The sequence below is a fragment of the Eulemur rufifrons genome, chromosome 19, assembly GCF_041146395.1.
Source record: "Eulemur rufifrons isolate Redbay chromosome 19, OSU_ERuf_1, whole genome shotgun sequence".
NCBI lineage: Eukaryota > Metazoa > Chordata > Mammalia > Primates > Lemuridae > Eulemur > Eulemur rufifrons.
This window is the reverse complement of record NC_091001.1, coordinates 48,781,522-48,801,210: the sequence shown is the minus strand read 5'-3', so window position 1 is coordinate 48,801,210 and position 19,689 is coordinate 48,781,522. Positions and strand designations below refer to the sequence as shown.

Genomic DNA, 19,689 nt, shown 5'->3' with positions numbered 1-19,689 from the left:
GCCGCGCCTCTCCAGCCGCGACCGGCGGCCGCGGGGCCTCCGGGCGGCTGGGCCCGGCGCGGGCAGCGAGAGGCGGGGCCGGCGTGCGGGCGGCGGAAGGAGGCGGAGGAGGAGGAAGAGGAGGAGGAGGAGGCGGCGGCCGGGAGCCGGGGGAGAGGGGCGGGGGGTGGGCCGGGGGAGGAGCGGGATTTGCGGAGCGCGGCGCCGCTGCCGGGAGCCGGCGGGCCCGAGAGTGACCGAGTCACGGCGGGCGCCGGCGGAGCCGCGGCGTCGGACCCGCCTCCTGGAGGAGCTCAGCCCCGGCCAGGCCCGGCCCCATTCCCGCCCCGCGCCGCCTCCCCGCCGCCGCCGCCGCCGCCGCGGGAGCGCTCCCCTGCCCACCCCGCCCCCGCGGCCGAGCCCGGGAGTCGAGTGGGAGTCGGCCGGCCGGCGCGGGTAGCGCCGGGACCCTGCGGGGGACACTGCAGCCGGAGCCCGGGAGGGGCCGCGCCGCCACCGTCTGAACTAGGATGTCCCGACATGAAGGTGAGAGGAGCCCCCGCCCCCACCCCCACCGCCCGGGCCTCGGCCTACCCCGCCCGGACCAGCGCCGCGGAGGGCGGCCGGGAAGCGGCAGAGACTTTGGCCGAGCCCGAGCCGGGCCCGAGGCGCTGGCCCCGAGAGCAAGAGAGGGCGGAGAGCCGCGGCGCCGCTGCCGCCGCCACGGCCGCGGCCCTGAGCTGGGCCTGGTGCCGGAGGCGGGGCGGCCGGGGCGGCCGGAGGGTTTGCACTGTCATGGGGCGGGGGAGGGGGAGGGGAGGTGGCGGGGCCCGTTACCGGCGGGAGCCCGGCCCTCGGGACTGATACCGGACGCCGAGGCCCGGCCGGCCGGCCCGGGAGTCCCGGGCCCCGGCGCGGCCTAGCGCTCCCGCCGCCCCGGAAGGGCCCGGTGCGGTCGCAGAGCCGGGCCGCGGGCGGCGGCTGGAGGCAGAAGAGCCAACCCGGGACCTGGCGGGCGCGTCCGGTCGCCGGGAGACGACGGCGAGTGCCCCGCCTGCGGGCGACCGCGGGCGGGCGGGAAGGCTCTGCGGCCGGGGGACGGGAAGCTCCCGCCGCCTGGAGCCCGCCTGGCCTCGCGGCTAGGCCTCGGCGCGTCCCTGGGCTCGGGTAACCAAGTTCCCGGGGTGGATCCGACCCGGCCGCGGCGAGCAAACTCCCTGCTCAGTCACCCCGCCGGAGCGGGCTTGCTCACGGCCTGCCCCAGGGCCCTCATCAGCGTGTGCTGCCTACCAAACTAGGTTTTGGTAAATGACCATGGTGAGGTCTGTTAATGGTCAGGGGGCATTTTGGACTTTGTTGTACCATTTAAAAACACAGTTTGGGTCAGTTGCAAAGAAGCAGACAGCTCTAACCCAGTCCCAGGGCACAAAGAGAAAGATGTTTAGGGCCGATGTATAGGCATTGAGTTGGTAAAAAATAAGTTAACTTTAATTTACTGCCATATGGTTTCGAAAAGGGGGAGGGGGGTTGTGTTTTCTTTGTTCACTACTACAGGTTTTTAAGTAAAAGTATTAAGAGACTTGGCGAAAAGTTAATCCTGGTAAGGTTAATGCAGGATTCTAGAAGTGGCTTTAAAGTATTGTATACTGCTGATTTTAAAATCCTTGTATAGATGATGTAGGAGTGGAGAAAGTTTAGTGAGTCAGATTAATGTGTGCTTCACACCGTGGGAAGGAAGGGTATTCTTTGGGAAATACAGACCTTATTAGAATCTCAAGGTTGAAAAACCCAGATTGATTAAAATTATATTTAGAGTAAGTTTCAGAATTTGCATTTCTAATTGCAACGTTGAGATTGAATCAAAGAACATTTTGTATTCAAGGTTTCTATATTTCAGAAGTTACAGAACTAATAGGAAGTATACTGTATTGTCTTCACAAAGCATTTATTGAGTACTTACTGTGTTCAAGTGTTGGACATTTTGAAATAATGAGGTACTTAGTTTCATTGAAAAGAACATAGAAATATTTGGAAGCTATACCTGTTTTCCCATTTTATCTGCTTACTGGAAATATATCCTGCCTCTGTAATTTAAAAAAGTTGTAATTAGAGTTATAATCAAATTTCAATTTGGGATATTAAAATAAACTTAAACTGTAGTTGTTAACTCTAGTCCTGTAAACATTGACCACTTTAGGCAAAATGAAAGTGAGCAATGGCTGCAGGCTCTTACTCGTAAGAACTGGGAGAGTTAAAATTACAGAATCATAGTCATGTAAGAATGTTTGAGACCCATTCTCCTGGCTTTAAGAAAGCATCCATATAGTTTCAGACTGAGCATTCTAATTGAATGCTGTCCTGGGAAGAAGATTCCTTCACCCTTTGTGCTCTGTTGGAGTAATTAAAATCCCATAGTTGGAACATTATTGAATGTAATATACATTCTATAATTTAAGCCCATTTTTCCCTGTTTGGTCCTTTGGAAATGCACGTGGTTATGAAATTTATATTACCTTGTAGTTACCTGAATGTTACTGAACCTCAGCACATTAATAGCACACCTTTCCTGGTATCTTGTATTAATGTCAGATATTTCTGAAAAGGAACATTCCTAAATACATCTGTTGAAAATTTATAGTACAATATTTGACAAGTGACTATCTTTCGAGGGTCCAGTAGTTAATGGCCTAAAGCAGGAATAGCCTCATGAATCCCATTTTATTTGTTACCTATATGTTTTTCGGAGTATTAGTTCAGACTGCTATTATTGTCACCAATAAGAATTTGACCTATCAGCAAATATAGTTTCACATCCTCACTGTTATCGGTTCTTTTCTCACTTTTATCTTTTTTGGACCAACTAATCCTATTTCTTTTAGTGTGTCTTCAGTGGTATGATTTTTGAGCTCTCTTAATCATCTATGCCCCTCCAAATTCTCTGTAGTTCTCCTCGTTTCCTTTTGGTAATGTGACCCAGAACTGGATGTAGCAGTCTGGTAAAGGGTCTGAACTGTGCTGGCTATAATGTACTTGCATGGTGGTTCCTTTGCAGTGCCTTCTGTGTGCAAGTAATTTGTTACTTTGTCTTTGTGCCACTCTAATGAATTGTACTATATTATATGATTGTATTAATGATGTAACCTTGGACAGCACAGCCCCAGGATGGACACCTGTCAAGCTTGGAGGCCCAACCTTGTGAAGCAGTGGACTGCCTCTGAGAAAGGAGATGCAACCAGGAGCATAGAGAAGTGCTCTATACCAGGGGTCAGCATACTTTTTCTGTAAGGGGACAAGTAGTAAACACAGGCTTAGTGAGCTGTGAGATCTCTGTCAGCTCTGCCGCTGTAGTACGAAGGCAGCTATAGACAACATGAGTGAGCATGGCTGGGTTCCAATTAAAATTTCATTTATGGACACTGACATTTGGATTTCTTATAATTTTCATGTGTCACAAAATATGATTCTACATTTGATCCCCCCACTCCACCATTTAAAAGTATAAAAACCATTCTTAGCTTGAGGGCTACATAAAATTGATGGTGGTCAGATTTGACCCACGGGCTATAGTTTGCCTACCTCTGCTCTACAGTAGAGCTTTAGAGAGTTGATGGAACTGGAACTGTTGGGAGTCTAGAAAGGGCCTACTCTGCTTAGTATTCCATCATTTCCTTGGGGGATGGTGACTGAGTTCATGGACTGAACCAGTTCTTCTGTACCTCAGTTTCCAGCAATACTGTGTAGATTGGAATAGAAGTAATTGTTCCTTAGGGGTAAGGAACAGGCTCCTTACCTTCAAGACCCTATCTGAGTGGAGATGGCAGAATATCAATTAAGTTTTCTATTTGCCCATTATGACTTTTCTAAGGAGAATTCCAGGGCCTGTTTTTAACTCACTTTGTAATGTTTTTGTCATGTTAATAAACATTTTACAGACATTAGCACCCAGTCACTTTATGTTCACCATACCAACACTGTCTAGTTCTGTATTATACACAGCAAAAGCAATTATTATTTTAATTGTGTATTTTTTAAAATGTCTCACTACCATACTTTCTTTTGAATACATTTAAAATATTAGTATGTTATTCAGGGCTTAAAACCCACTTAATGGCTTTGCAGATTTAAAAAAAACACTTATCAAATTACACAGTGCTTATTAGCTAAAATGAAATTATGAATGTTCTTCCTTGAATTGGAGCATAATTAATTACCTGGACTTAGGTGTACATATATTGCTTTAAATAATTCAACTCTTTTTCAGTCACTGCTATGTATAAGGCACTCTGTTAGTTACCAAGGAATGTGAGGATGAATGAATGAGGCACAAGTCTTCACCTTAAGTCTAGTGGGGAAGATGCATTTGTACAGAGCTTCCACGGCACAATGTGAAACATGCCATAAGGAAGGGATAAACCAATTGATGACAAAATAATTACCATTTTTTCCTGACTAATTTTTCCCAATTTCGGGGAAGGAATCTAATGTGATCTAACACTTTTTTTTTTTTTTTTAGGCAGGGTCTTGCTCTGTTGCCCAGGCTAGAGTGTAGTGGTGTCATCATACAGCTCACAGCAACCTCAAACTATGGGCTTAAGCAATCCTCCTGCCTCAGCCTCCCTTGTATCTGGGACTACGGGCACACACCACTACGTCTGGCTAATTTTTCTTTCTTTCTTTGTTTTTTTTTTTAGATATGGGGTCTTGCTATGTTGCCCAGGCTGGCCTTGAACTCCTGGCCTCAAGCGGTCCTCCCACCTCAGCCTCCCAAAGTGCTAGGATTTCAGGCGTGAGCCACCGCACTGCCCCTAACACCTTTTTTTGAGTGCCTTCTTTCTGGACCACTCTTGATTTTGGGTAAAATTGTTTGAGATTTCAAATAGAGTTCTTATCTTTACCTGATTTATAATTCCCCTAGCTTTTGGAGGATTTTCACTTATAAAAATGCTGGTGGATAAATGGGCAGGTGATCGTATTGTTATGCTATTCTCAAAAGCATTTAATATAATTTATTTTCAAAATGTAAAGTACAAGACTATGTAGGCTATTCATGTAGTTCCTTTTTTTTGGTTTTTATTTTTTTAACTGGCAAAAATTGTATATATTTATCATGTACAGCATGATGTTTTGAAATATGTATACATTGTAGAATGGCGGTCCTAACTTTTTGAAAGTTGTACCACCTTTTCTTGGTAGATTTTAATTTTCTCTTCTCAGAAAATGATGTCTGCCACTAAAAACACACATACTGACAATCCCAGAGTGAATTGCAATAATTTTGGTTTCAGGATTTAGGGGACTACAAAACCAGGACTGGTAATTAGTGCATGATTCTAATGTGGTACCTTTTGCCTTTTTGTAGAAAAATAAATTGACAATTGACTCCCACTGATAAGGTCCTTACCCTCATATCTTCTTACAACTTATTTTACTTTAACTTTTATCTGTTAAAAGATTATGACATTCTTAAAACTTTTTCCATTTCAATAAATCATGAATTACATTTGCTTTGACTTTCAGTAGGGAATAGATAAGAATGTAAATTTATGGGAAAATGCATTGTATTTTAATTTATAGGGTCCTTTATTTCATGATTTCATATAAAGTTCATTTTGAAGCCCATTTCCCCATATTTTGACATTCACGTTTAAGTTAAAAAATAGTAAAATATAACTGTTTTGTTTTAAGTTGGGAATTTAATTTGAAAGAAATTTTTAGTCTTAGAATTTTATTTTTTTAAGAGACAAGGTCTGGCTATGTTGCCCAGGCTGGGGTCGAACTCCTGGACTCAAACGATCCTCCCACCTCAGCCTCTGGAGTAGCTGGAACTACTACAGGCAAGGGCCACCTTACCCCGCTAGTCTTAGAATTTTAAGATATATTGGCGGCAATCTTGTTTAAATATACTAAAACTTTTTCACAGTAGCAGCTTACAAAACTTCTGATGTAAAGTGACCAAACAAATCTCTTCATATTAGGCTTGCAGTCTTTTAAAAAGAAAACCAAGTATTTATAAGTCATAAATTAACTTTTAAAACATCAGCTTTACAATACCTACCATATACATTTGCCCAGGTTTTTTGTTTTTTAAACTGGAAGTTCTAAAAGTTGTTTTTGGTGAAGGTTAAGATATTGTTGAGTTATTCTAGAAATAATGTTTTTTGATTACTTTATAAATATTGTTGCGGGGCTACTTTCATGAATATAGACTCAAAGGAAACATTCCCTACACTTCATATTCATAAAAGTTAAAAGTAGAATACTATTCATAAGTCTTTGTTTATAGAAGATTAATTTTGTATTAATTTTAGTGTTGTGCTGAGGGCCATGATGTTTTTCATTTCCTTAAAATGATAGGGTATATTTCTTTTCAGTCATTGAAGTTATTCATTACAATTGAGGAAAGCGCCATTAAATGGTACACAGATCAGAGCATTTTAAAAATGTGGCAATTTTTATATGTATGACCTGTCCTGATTCATGTTAGATATCTGGGATAAAGCAGACGGTTTCCTAAGAGAACATTATTACCTATATTACATGGGAAGGAATTGAGCAATCAGGAAAAGACGGTGTTCTTGGGATGGTAAAGACAAGAGGCCAGGTGGGTGTTGGCAGAAGAAAGACAGGCAAGGTGGGTATGAAGCTTGGAAATGAGCTGTAGCTATAGGGTGTCAGAAAAGGAAAACTAGCTCTCGTGCTGCGTGTGATGTCCTCAAGAGCTGAGTACCAGGAGGTGAAAACTCTGTGTCCAGAGAAATGAGCAAGACATGAATTGCCTTGTTAGGCACCTTCCACAGTGCCATCTCTGCCACCTCCCTCTTGATCCTCCCAGCATTTGGTAATCATGGTTACTGCCTAATTGAATTGTTGAATTGTTTTTAGTTGTTGTCTTTCTGAATTGTAACAAAACAGAGTTGTGGGTCCATCTAGTTCATATAAATGGCCAATTAGTCTTTTCTGTGCTCACAGTGCCAACCAGCAGTCCAGCAAACTTTGCCAATGGCCACAGGCGTATTGGGGAGAAAGTGTGTATGTCTCCCTATAAATCCATCACTGCTGCTAGAAAAAACAACTGAAACCACAAGAGTGGGTTACTTGAGTCACCTTCAGCTAGGAGGGACAGAACAGTAAGTGGGTGAAGCCTCTTGATATCATGACTAATTAAGTTTGCACATTATCTTCTGTCAAATTATGTGGGTTTTTTCTCTCTGTTACTGGTAGTAGGTGTCAGTGTCATGATCTTCAACTTTTTCTATATTAAGAGGATTTTCATTAGGAGAGTCACTTTGTAGAGTACTAAGTTGATGAGTTAACTGTTAGAACCATCACAGATGTATTTGGCTATAACTTATTTTTTAGTTATGACTTTCCTTTTATTGTTCCTTTTAAGACTGTCACCCTCTCCAGTTAGCAAAGTTAAGGGTCCCTCCAGTGGCAGTCCTGCCTTATTCTCCAGGCATTTTTTATCCTATAATTGTTTATTTGCCCGCCTCCCCCACAAAGTACCTGAGGGGCAGGTGTAATGTTACACTTACCTTTGTACCTCATCACCTAGCGCAGTGTCTGGCTTATGGGTGATTGTTAGATAGATATGTTATTACTTGTCTAAAAATGGTGAGGCTGGAAAATGCTCTTCTCTGTTTTTATCTGGGGAAGCTGATTAAGAGGGACGTGGAACTTTCAGAAGTAAGAGGGGATGAATAAACCACACAGGGCAAAAATAATTTAGGGGAGCTGACTCCTGGGGGAATGGCTTGGGACTAGGGATACTGCTTTGTTCTACCTCTGGCTCTGGTTTCAGATTAACTGGCCATGGGCTCTGCATATTAGTTGCACTATGTGTGTGAGTTTTCTGGTTCGTTCAGTGAATATTTATGGACTGCCTACTCTAGTACCACTCAAAGTCCTCTCCAGCGCAAGCCACAAGTCATTGACCCCTTGTTGGAGGAGGATGATATTAGGTGGGTTTGAAACACATGTTTGGGAATTAAATGCTTTGCTGATGCATAGGCTGTGGCTGTTTTCCAGCGTGCTGGAATTAGTCCTTGAAGCTTATGTCTTATGACAGGATAATTAAATCATATAAATATTTTTAAAGTTTTGGCAATATTTGTGCACTCTCCCCTTTTTAAAGCTTATTTTCATTTATGTTTCACAATTATTTCTAATCCTGCCCAGCAGTACATTTCTTTCCCTAACAGTAGTTTCCTTAAACTGTGCTGTCATTCTGAAGTCTCAATACATATCTGCATATGTTCAACTAGATTATTCCTACAAGGGTGGAGAGCCTGCAGCCGCAAGGCCACATGTGGCCCTCCAGATCCCCATGTGTGGCCCCTTGATTGAATGTAATCCTTTTAATAAAGGATTTGTTCTGTAAAATTTGGGTTCAGTTAAAAGGCTGCACTCAAGGATCCAGAAAGCCACATGTGGCCCCAAGGCCACAGGTTTCCCACTGCTCGAGAATAATTTATACTTGGTCTGCCTGTCTTCTCCTTTGGTGTCCTCTATGGTTGTAGAGATTTGGCAGTGCAAGTAAATGAGAAGCTTTCTAAATTAGGAGTTAAGGACATTGATGTAGAGCAGCCAGGGATTATGTAAAGGAGTTGTTACAGATGTGTCCCTTCTTTTCTGTAAAAATGAAATACATGCTGGGAGCTGAGGTTGGTTGGGTAATGGATGGCAATCAGGTAGTTTTTATATTTAGAAATCTTGACATTCAGCCTAACTGGCCCTGTTACGAATTCTGAAACAGTTAATTACAATTTGAAATGAATGCAAACTGTGCAGTGTGTTTGTTTGTATGGCTGTAGATACATATTGGTCACAGAAATGGGCTTAATCTTCCTTTCCTTAGGAAAAATGGTGATTAGAACCTCAAGAGACAGTGGATGAGCAGTGGATGAGGAATATAGGTGTTCCTATATTAGGCCAGGATAAAGGATCTTCACTCCATGTCAGACATACAATAATATATGTCTTCATGTTCCTTCATTGCTTTGGGTCATTTCCTACAAACTTTTTAAGAGCCACTCAATGGAAAAGAGCAAATCTACATGCAGAATTGGAGCAGACCATTGCTATCCAATAGAAATTTAATGCAGGCCACATATGTAATTTTGAATTCTCTGGCAGCTACATCAAAAAAATTAAAAGGAAGTAAAATTAATTTTAATAATTTAATAACTATCCATATATCCAGAATATCATTTCAACGTGTAACTAACGTAAGAATTGTTAATGAGATATTTTTTCATGTTTTCTTACCAAGTCTTAAGTCTTCAATTTTATATCCAGCACATTTTAGTTTAGTTGCCAAATTTTCATCAGAAATATCTGATCTTTAGACTTGTGCATTGCAGGTCTGCTAGTTCATCTTTTTGTCATAAGCTGCCTCTTTTTGTAGGTACATCTTGATGCAGTGTTGCCTTCTGCTATTGGGCCGTTCATTAATGTTCTGCATTTCTGCTTCAGTTTCTCTCTAGAAAACCTAGATTTTACATTTGTTTTCCACCTTAAAATTATTTTTAACCTACTTTAGCAATGTATAGAGTTTGGGGCTTCCTGACCACCCTATCTAAAGATGAGACATTTAAAGAAAAACCTGAATTAAGTGAGAGATATTTAAAGGAGAAAGGATATGGCTGAAGATAGAGCAAGTGCAGAGGCCCTGAAATCTGGAATGTTCTTGGAATGGCAGAGAGGCTGTGTGGCTGGAGGGCAGTGATTGAGTTCAAAAGGGAAATCTAGTTGGCATAGTCAGGGCCAGATCCTGCACGCCATTGTAGTGTAGGCTGCAGTGAGGACTGTTGTACTGTGAGTGCTTTGAGAAACACACTTTAGAAGCCCTGCTTCTATAGCAGAGTCTTTTTTGTTAAACAGATGGCAGAGGCTAGAAAGTGTTGTTCCAAGCATCTCTAAGAAACATTTCTTTATACACTTTTTTTTTACCTTACGTTTATCACTTTTTTTTTTTTTGAGACAGAGTCCCACTCTGTTGCCTGGGCTAGAGTGCCATGGTGTCAGCCTACTCACAGCAATCTCAAACTCCTGAGCCTCAAGCAATCCTTCTGCCTCAGCCTCCCGAGTAGCTGGGACTACAGGCATGCACCACTATGCCCGGTTAATTTTATATAGATATATTTTTAGTTGTCTATATAATTTCTTTCTATTTTTAGTAGAGACGGGGTCTCGCTCTTGCTCAGGCTGTTCTCGAACTCCTGAGCTCAAACGATCTGCCCGCCTCGGCCTCCCAGAGTGCTAGGATTGCAGTCATGAGCCACCGCGCCCAGTTCATTTATCACTCTTTTAAGCTTTGTCTTCCTCAGTCTCCATGTATGTATGTACTCTATGTAGCTGAGGTTTCCTGGAAGGTGTGATGTTTGGTGAAGAGCAGATCTCCCTGGTTTGAATGAAAAGCCCTTGAGCCTAGAAATTGGGTTGGCTACATTAGCAGCTTTCAAACTTAAAAAAAAAAAAGTAGTATTTTATATTCTGATTCAGTAGTCATGTATGTATGTAATGAAGCAAGAGTTTTGCAAAATAGTACTTATTTTTCCTTGAAAGATATATTTCTTTTTTCTTTTTTTTTTTTTTTTGGAGGCAGAATCTCACTCTGTCACCCTGACTAGAGTGCAGTGGCATCATCATAGTTCACTGCATCTTCAAACTCCAGGGTTCAAATTACCCTCTCGCCTCAGTCTCCCGAGTAATAGTTGCAACTACAGGCATGTGCCACCATGCCCTGCTAGTTTTTCTATTTTTGTTGATAGAGATGGGATCTCACTCTTGCTCAGCTGGTTTCAAACTCCTGACCTCAAGCAATCCTCCACCTCAGCCTCCCAGAGTGCTAGGATTATAGGTGTAAGCCACCGGCACCTGGCCTTGATACGCTCTTTCTAATTTTGTTTCATTGAAAACACTGTTTTTTGTGACCTTCTAGATTGATTTCATATTCTACTCATAGGTTGTAACCTGCTATTGAAAAACACTGGTGCAGGCTGTCTAATCCAAAACTTTGAGTTTTATGTGAAAGGTATTATGATAGGTACTGTGAGATATATAGCAAACTTAGATTTTTTTTTCTCTTAAAGGGGTATATGGTATGACTGAAGCGGTAAGATCTAAGCATGTAAAAAAGCTGTGGTATGACTGGGGCAATAAAAAGTGTCAAATCGTTTACTACAAGTTCTGTAGTATTGGCAAATGGAACAAGGTGTATTTGGGTGTCAGAGAAGGGATTTCCAAACAGCTGGCATTTAAACTCAAGAATTGAAAAAATACTGTATTTTTATAGGCATAGTTGGGAAGGGGTGTCTACCAAGTGAGAGAATGGGTAGCAGGTAAACTGCAGAGCTAAGAAAACATGAGGTGTATTGGAGAGAGGTGGGTGGGACAATAGTAAGGAGACCAGAGTTTCTGGAACAGAAGACTCCTGTATGTAAGTGGTGGAAATGAGGCATATTAGAAAGATTGATTGACTACCTAAGGTTCCAAGGGAGAAGTGGGACAAGGAGCCATTTGTTCTGACTTCCGGTTCAGTGCTAGAAGTCTGTTTTCTCATGCGTAAAAGAAGGGACACTGATGCCTGTTTAGCTTCTCTACAGGGTTGTTGTGGAGATGAAATGCCAGTGCATGCAAGGTTTTCTAAGCTAGATGAAGCCCTGTGTGTGTGAATGTAATGTGATGGTATTTTTTATCATGGGAGATAAAATTAGAAATGGGGGTTGGAGCAAGGTAAATAAGTGAAGGATTTTGATTGCCACGTAAAGGTTAATGTTGTCTTTTTTCCATATAGATTATGGGATGAGTAAAGAGGGTAGTGTACCAAAACTGGTTTTCTTTGTTTGTTTGTTTGTTTTTGAGACAGAGTCTCACTCTGTTGCCCGGGCTAGAGTGAGTGCCGTGGCGTCAGCCTAGCTCACAGCAACCTCAAACTCCTGGGCTTAAGCGATCCTCCTGCCTCAGCCTCCCGGGTAGCTGGGACTACAGGCATGCGCCACCATGCCCGGCTAATTTTTTCTATATATGTTTTAGTTGGCCAGATAATTTCTTTCTATTTTTAGTAGAGACGGGGGTCTTGCTCTTGCTCAGGCTGGTCTCGAACTCCTGACCTCGAGCTATCCACCCGCCTCGGCCTCCCAGAGTGCTAGGATTACAGGCGTGAGCCACCACGCCGGCCTGTACCAAAACTTTTAAACAGAGAAAGAGAACAAGGAAAAGTGGTGTATTTTAGGAAGATTGGTGTGGTAGTATGTGAGGGATAGATTGGTGCCTGTGGCAGGGAGACCAGTTAGAGGCTTTCTGCTGGAATGAGCTTCAAATAAAAAGGGTCTGCATTAGTCAATGGCAGTAGGAACAGACAGGAAAAAGATGACTTAAGATGGAAAATCTCATCGTGAGAGAACAAGAAATAAAGTATAATTGCAGGACAACCAGCCAGAGTACTGGAAGAATAGCAGGTTCTTCAAGTAAATTGGGAAGATAGGAGGGGAGAGAAAGGAAAAAGAATGATTTTCAGCTTTTGACATTTTGAATTAAGGTGATGGTAGGCCATTAGATAGAAATCAGAAATTGGGAGATACTACACTGGGGCTCAGGGGACAGAAATTGGGGCCAGAGATACGAATTGTATGGCCCTCTACATTGAAGCCTGGGGATTGCCCAGATTTCTAAGGAAGAAAGCATAGGGTAGGGAGAAGTGAGGTCATATTTAGGAACAAGGGACAGAGAAGTAGTTCAGAATAAAAGCAATCAGAGAGCTAAGAGGACGACTGTCGTATATTGACTTGGAAGCCATCTTCTATATTAGCACCTGTCGTGCAAGTATTGACTGCCTTTCCTGTCTCTTTTAAATGTAGGCTTCTTGAGAATGGAGGTGGGAGGGAGAGAAACTAACATTAACCAAGCATCTGCTGTGTTACTAGTAGTATTTATCGAATGCTTACTGTGTACCAGGCAAGTTGTCAGTGTTTCACAGGTACCAACATCTCACAACAGTCCTATGAGATATATATTATTATCCTAGTTTTATAGATAAGGAAATTAGTGCACTGAGAAGTTAAGTACCTAGCTCAAGGTGACAAAGGATGTGATAGAGCTGGAATTCAAACCCAGGCCTGAGTTCTCAACATGAAGTTTATGCTCCGTACCAGGAACTTTTAGATTGGTTCCTAGAGAAGGGACCTCAGTTAGAAGGCTTATTAAAATTTCAAATCAAACCGGTAAGGTATATGTTATTCTGTTTTACAGATTAGGAAGTTGAGTCTCAGAGAGGTTAGTTTATTTGTCCCAGGTCACACAGATAGTAAATGGTTAAAGCCAGAGTTTTGAATCAAATTATGTCAGAAACCAAAGCCCATGTTCATTCATATTTAATTCAGAGGTCGTCAAACTTTCTTGTATGGGGCCAAATAGTAAATGTGGCTTTGTGGGTCATATGGTCTTGATTGCAGTTACTCCACTCTGCTGTTGTAGTATGATGAAAGCAACCATAGGACAGTATGTAAACAAATGAACATGGCTATGATCCAGTACATCTTTGTCAGCACTGAAATTTGAATTTCATATAATTTTCAGGCACCACCAAATATTATTCTTTTTAAAGTTTTCTTTTTCAATCATTTAAAAATGTAAAAACCATTCTTAGCAGGCTGTTCAAAAACAGATGGTGGGCCAGATTTGGCCCATGGGCTGTAGTTTTGCTGACCTCTGCTTTAATCCATTCATCTAATAAATACACATTGAATACTTACTCTATGTAGAGATGTGCTAGGCACTGGAGACAAAAGACAAAGGGGAGTTCCAGCCCTCTAAGATGAAACAGGTGATTATGGTACAGTGTAGTAAGAACTATAATACATTTATATTTACAGAATATAGTGGAAGAACAGATAACGGGAGACTCCACAGTTTCATGGATGAATTTATGAAGGCATCTCAAAAAGAGTATTAGTGATGGATTACTAGGCTTATGGTATAGGGGAAGGCATAGCATTACTGGGGCAGAAAGGGAGGGGCTGATGCCAGGAAATGAACTTTGTCAAGAGGATAGAGCAATGGGGAGTGAGTTTTTAGGAAATTTTAAGCCAAGGAGTAACATGGTCTGATCTTTGTGTTTTAGAAAGATGTGTTCTAGGATATAGATTTGCAGGGAGGAAGTCAGGAGGGGCACAGGTGAGTTACCACCACACAAGATAAGTGCTGTAGTTATAGGGGCAAATAGGAGACATATTTGGTGATTGATTAGGCTTAGGGATTGTAGAAAAATGAAAAGTCTATGAAAACTCAGGTTTCTGGCTTGATTAGTTGGGCATTTATCAAGATGCATATAGAGGACAGAGAAGCATGCTTTGAGGGTGAGTGCAGGAAGCAGGAAATAGAAAAGTGACTCTGGTTTTTAGCATGTTGGGTTTTAGGTGCCTGAGGGACATCCAGGTAGAAATGTCCAGGGGGAGTCGAATATATGAACATGAAGTCTGGGCTAAGAAAAATCCATAGTAGTAGAGTGTGATTGCTCAGGGGTGGTGAGAACACATGGACTGAGAAGATCAGGAGACTGATCATTAAACCATGGAGGACACACGCCATTGAGAGAGCAGGAGACTGAATGCATGGCCACAGCCAGGAAAGTAGGAGGTCCAAGAGACAGTATTGGTATTAAAATTTAGGAAGGTGACTTTCCTGAAGGAGGATATGGTTGATATCACTGCAGAAAGGCCAAGAAGATAAGGAATGAAGTGTTCATTGTCTTGAGTCATTGGAGTGGGAAGAGTTGTGGAACTTAATGAGTAGCTTCAAAGGAGTGGGCTAGAGCCCAGATTGCTGTGTGTTAAATCCTGAATGAACATGAGAAATTGGGGACACTACCCAAAGGTTCAGCTGTGAAGAGAAGCAGAGATGACAACAGCTAGAAAAGTATTTCTAGCACCTAGTGCAACTTTTGGCACAGAATAGAGACTGGGAAAATTCATTCTTTCAACAAGTACTGTGCCAGGCACTGTCATTGAAGCTGGAGATAGGATGAAAGATAAGAGAAAGTTGTTGTCATTGTAGAGCTTATATTTTAGTGGAGATTAGGGGTGAGGGGTAGAGGTAGAAATGAAACATATAATTTTGTATGGTGATAAATATTCTGGAGAAAATAAAGCAGAGCAAGAAAATAAGGATTGAATAACCATGAAAAGTGATGAGTGGTCTGTGTGACTATTTTAGAAAGGATGGTTAGGAAAGGCCTTTCAGAGGAGGTGATGTTGGAGGAGAGTCTTTATCAAGTATAAAAACCCTGGGGTGTGAGGAACAACAGGGTGATTGGAGCTAGGCAAAGTGGAGAAGTAGAAAAGAGGAGTTAGGGATAGGTTGGGTTCAGATTATATGGGGCATTATAGGCTATGGTGAGGAATTTGAATTTAATTCTTACTCAGAACCCAGTGGACTTAACCTGATCTGTGTTTAAGAGATCATTCTAGCTGCAGGGTGAAGGGAGGCAAGAGTAGAAGGCAGGAAGACCAGTTGGGAGGCTACTTTAGGCAAAAGATTAAAGTGGCTTGAGCTAGGGGGAAGACATGACAGTGATGAGAAGAGGTGATCTGTCCCCAGTGTATTTTGAAGGTGCAGCCAACAGGACTTGCTGGTACAGTGTAGGGGGAGAAAGAGGAATCAGGGATGACAGCTAGGTCATCCTTGGAGAAGCAAGTGGTTAGAGAAAAGGATCATTTACTGAGATGGGGAAGGCAGGAGGAGCGGAGAAATATTTGGAGGGTAGGGGTCAAGAGTTCTGTTGCAACCCTGTTAAGTTAGAGATGTCTGTTAGATGTTCAAGTGGAGATGTATAGGCCATTGGAATGAACAGATTGGAATGTGAATCAATACTGCTCAGCAGTATCATTAGGAATCTTAGACTTGATGTGATTATGTTGCCTTTCTCTTCTGTTTAAACCTTTTATTAGGTAAACATAAGTTTGGTGGCCTGTGAACCTTGTCTTTTCGCCCACAGTAGCAGAAGAAAGGGAGCAAAGACGTAGAAAGCCCAGTGTATCTTCTATGCCAGTGCTACAGTGATACAGGTCCAGGCCTGGAAATCTCGTTGTGGGAATTAGGCCAGTTTGGCAGCTGGATAATGAATTAGTTTATTTTAGTTCTTTTCTTTCCAATAAAACCAAGAGGAAGGTAGAATAATAGACCTTTTGGTCCAGAAGGAAATCAGTTGCAGTAGCCTCCTCCCCCTCCCCTTTTCCTACCTCTCCCTCCAGCTGTGATCTAGAAAGGCTGAGTCATACAACTTGACATCATACTCCCAGTTAGCAACAAAGTCAGGACTAGAATCCAGATCCTGTGACTATTATTTCAGCCCGCTTTCTACTGCATATGCTGCTGGTATGAGAGACCCAAAACTGCATTTTCGGAGAGAATTTATTAGTTCGTAGATACCCTAAGGCCATACTTTTACAGTAGATAAAGTTCTTCTGTTTACTCTTAAGTTTTTCCTGAGATGCTGAATAGTGAAGTTAGGAATGGAACTTTGGTGCTAGACTGCCTTGGTTCAAACCCCAGCCTGGTCACTTACTAACCTTGACCTTGGTTGGGTAAGTTATTTATCTTTCTGTGTATCATTTCATGAAATGGGCAAAATGTTTAGTAAACTTAGAGAGTGGTTGTATTTGATGATTATTATGTATAAAGTGTTCAGAGTAGTGCCTAGCACATAGTAAGCACTCATTGTTTTAGCTATTGGTAACTATCTACATCATTTTCATTTTGTGTACAGAAAATTGCTGCCTACCATCCTTATAAAGACTTCACATACAATTTTTTAAAAATTATACATATATATTTTCCCCCTTCCCAAGACAGGGTCTTGCTCTGTTGCCCAGGCTGGAGTACAGTGGCATGATCATAGCTCACTGCAGCCTTGAATTCCTGGGCTCAGGAGATCTCTTGATCAGCCTCCTAAGTAGCTGTGACTACAGGCATGTGCCACCACACCTGGCTAATTTTTTTTATTTTTTGTATAGACAGGGTCTCCCTATGTTACTCAGGCTGGTCTTGAATTTCTGGCCTCAAGCAATCCTCCTGCTTTGGCCTTCCCAAAGTGTTGGGATTACAGGTGTGAGCCCCCACTCCCAGCCTATTTATATATATATTTCTTAATTGACAAATTGTATCTATTGTGTACATGATGTTTTGAAATGTATGTACATTGTGGAATGGCTAAATTGAGCTAATTAATATACATATTACCTCACATACTTATTTGTGGTGACTTTGCATATAATTTGAATGATAACAATGTACAAGGTGTGTTTCCTTAGGTATGGTCTGTGCCCTCTAGGAATTTTCATTCTAACAGGGAAGTGCAAAAATTAAAAATATATTACTAGGCTTAACCTGTTTAAAATTATGTTAATAAGACAGTGAGAGCTGTGAATAGTCTCTTCCTTTTCTGACATTCTGTGAATTCAGAGTATGTTCAGATGAAGGCCAGGGGACTGAGGAGAAGGGATTCGAACAAGCTTTGTGGAGAAGAGACTTGTCTGGTTAGAGTAGAAGCTGATAGACATTCCAGGCCTACGCATGTGTAAGGAGGCAGCTGAGGTAGGAAAACACAAGGAAGAATTTATGAACAGTGAAAAGAACAGTTTTGCTAAGGAAAGGACCCATGAAAAATGGTAGTGATTAGGATCCACTGAAGATGTACCAAGACCAAGCATACCAAAGTTACATCTTTTTTTGACCGGGCTTCTGAGTTGGTATATCAAAGCATCACCATAGACAGTATCTTTCCTTTATTAGAGTATATCAAAGACCATCATTGTCCTCATGGACATGATAGTTGTGTTGGATGATGATATAAGAGGGACTTACCACTGATTGAGTAGCTCATTAGAGTATTGATCCCTAGGTTAGTGTCAACCTGGAATACAGAGAGGGTGACTGAAATGATTCTGTATCACTTTTTTCTGTTATAAGATATTTTTTAAAACAAGATTAACATGGAGATAATATACTTCATGTTGTATTATCCAGCTTCACATCAACATTTTGTCATTTTTATATTGATTCCTATCGCCCCCCCATTTTTTAGTTTGAATATTTTAAAGCAAATTCCAGACCCATATATCATTTTACTCATAAATATTTCAGTATTTATCTGTAATGGATAGGTATCTAATACTTAGTTCATATTCACTTTTCCCATTTGTCAAATACGTTTTTTTGAATTTAGTTTCTTAAAATCAGGATCCAAATAACGTCGCATATCACATTTGGTTGATAGGTCCTTTAGGATGTCTATTAATTTATAACAGCCCTCCCCTCTTTTAAAAATCTTATTTATTTGTTGAAAAAACTGGATCATTTCTTTGATGGTACTTCCCACAGTCTGGATTGCATTTTAACATATCCTTTCATGCCCCGTATTTCTTTTAAGTGGTACTCACTTCTAGAAGCTTGATTTAGGTTTTTGTTTGGTAGGAATATTTCATAGGTGCTGGATAGTTTATTTTAAAAATATTAGTATTATATTTATTATTACATCACACCGAGAGGCCCGTAATGTCTGTTTGTCTCAGGGGGTTCAGATGTCAGGCTGTCACTCCATTGGTGGTCACTGATGTGTTTCATAGTGATTGCAAGATGTTGACTTTCCAACTCTTACCATTTTTCTCTGTGTTTATTCATTGGAATTCTTCTGTAAAGAACTCTTACTCACATACTTTAAAGAAATCACTAGAATGCTTTAATATAAAAGAAAAAACATAAAATAATACATCTTTCAAGATATAAATGCTCAGCAATAATTATTTAAAGGAAATAATGAAGATAGATACTTGTACATACATGCAGGATCACTATGAATGTGATAGCTTCAAATGCAAATCCTTGACAGACTTGTTGTATTGACCGTTGAAATAACACAGTGTTGCCATCAGTGTCTTTTCTTTTTGAACAACTCATGATGTCATGTTCCAAACAGTTTAACCCAAACAATTGTATTACTGATGATTTCCATGTATGTTAAAATCATGCAAAAATACTTAAATATCTATACGTAAAATTGAGTTAGCTTCTAAACTCAGTTTTAAACAGGTTTTTCTGTTGGGATATTTGAAAGTCATGTGCAAGGTGAGACATTTCTTCATTGTATAGTATTGTGCATAACACTGCAGGTGTCTAGAATCCCTGGCGATGACCTCCCAAATGCCAAAATGACACCCAGTCATTGTGACAACGAAATTTTCATAATACCCTCTAGGAAGTAATAACATCCTCATTAAGAACCACTGGTCAAGTGAATGTAATAAAAGACAAGAAATCAAATAACCAGTAGAAAAAAACATTTGAAAATAAGAGGTAAAAATTATATCTTTTTCCTGATACTACTTTATATCTAAAACACCTGAGACTCTTTAAAAATTATTAGAATTAATGAGGTAATTTAATAACCGGGTATGGTATGTACAGTCATGTGTCACTTAATGGTGGGGACAGGTTCTGAGAAACACGTCATTAGGTGATTCATTGTTGTATGAACATCATAGAATATACTTACATAAACCTAGATAGTGTAGCCTACTACACACCTAGGCTGTATGGTGTAGCCTGTTGCTCCTGGGCTACAAACCTGTACAGCATGTTACTGTACTGAATGCTGTAGGCAGTTGTAACACACTGGTAAGTATTTATGTGTCTAAACATAGAAAAGGTACAGTA

General features: G+C 41.3%; 1 protein-coding gene across 1 annotated transcript in view; it reads left to right on the top strand.

Moving 5' to 3' along the window:
- Nucleotides 1-322: 322 nt before the first annotated feature.
- Nucleotides 323-19,689, top strand: part of KCMF1 (potassium channel modulatory factor 1) — a 66,400-nt gene continuing 47,033 nt past the window's right edge. Inside the window, exon 1 of the mRNA XM_069494052.1 lies at nucleotides 323-525. Coding sequence (XP_069350153.1) covers nucleotides 510-525 — 16 coding nt within the window. The 5' untranslated portion in view covers nucleotides 323-509. The remainder of the gene's footprint in view (nucleotides 526-19,689) is intronic.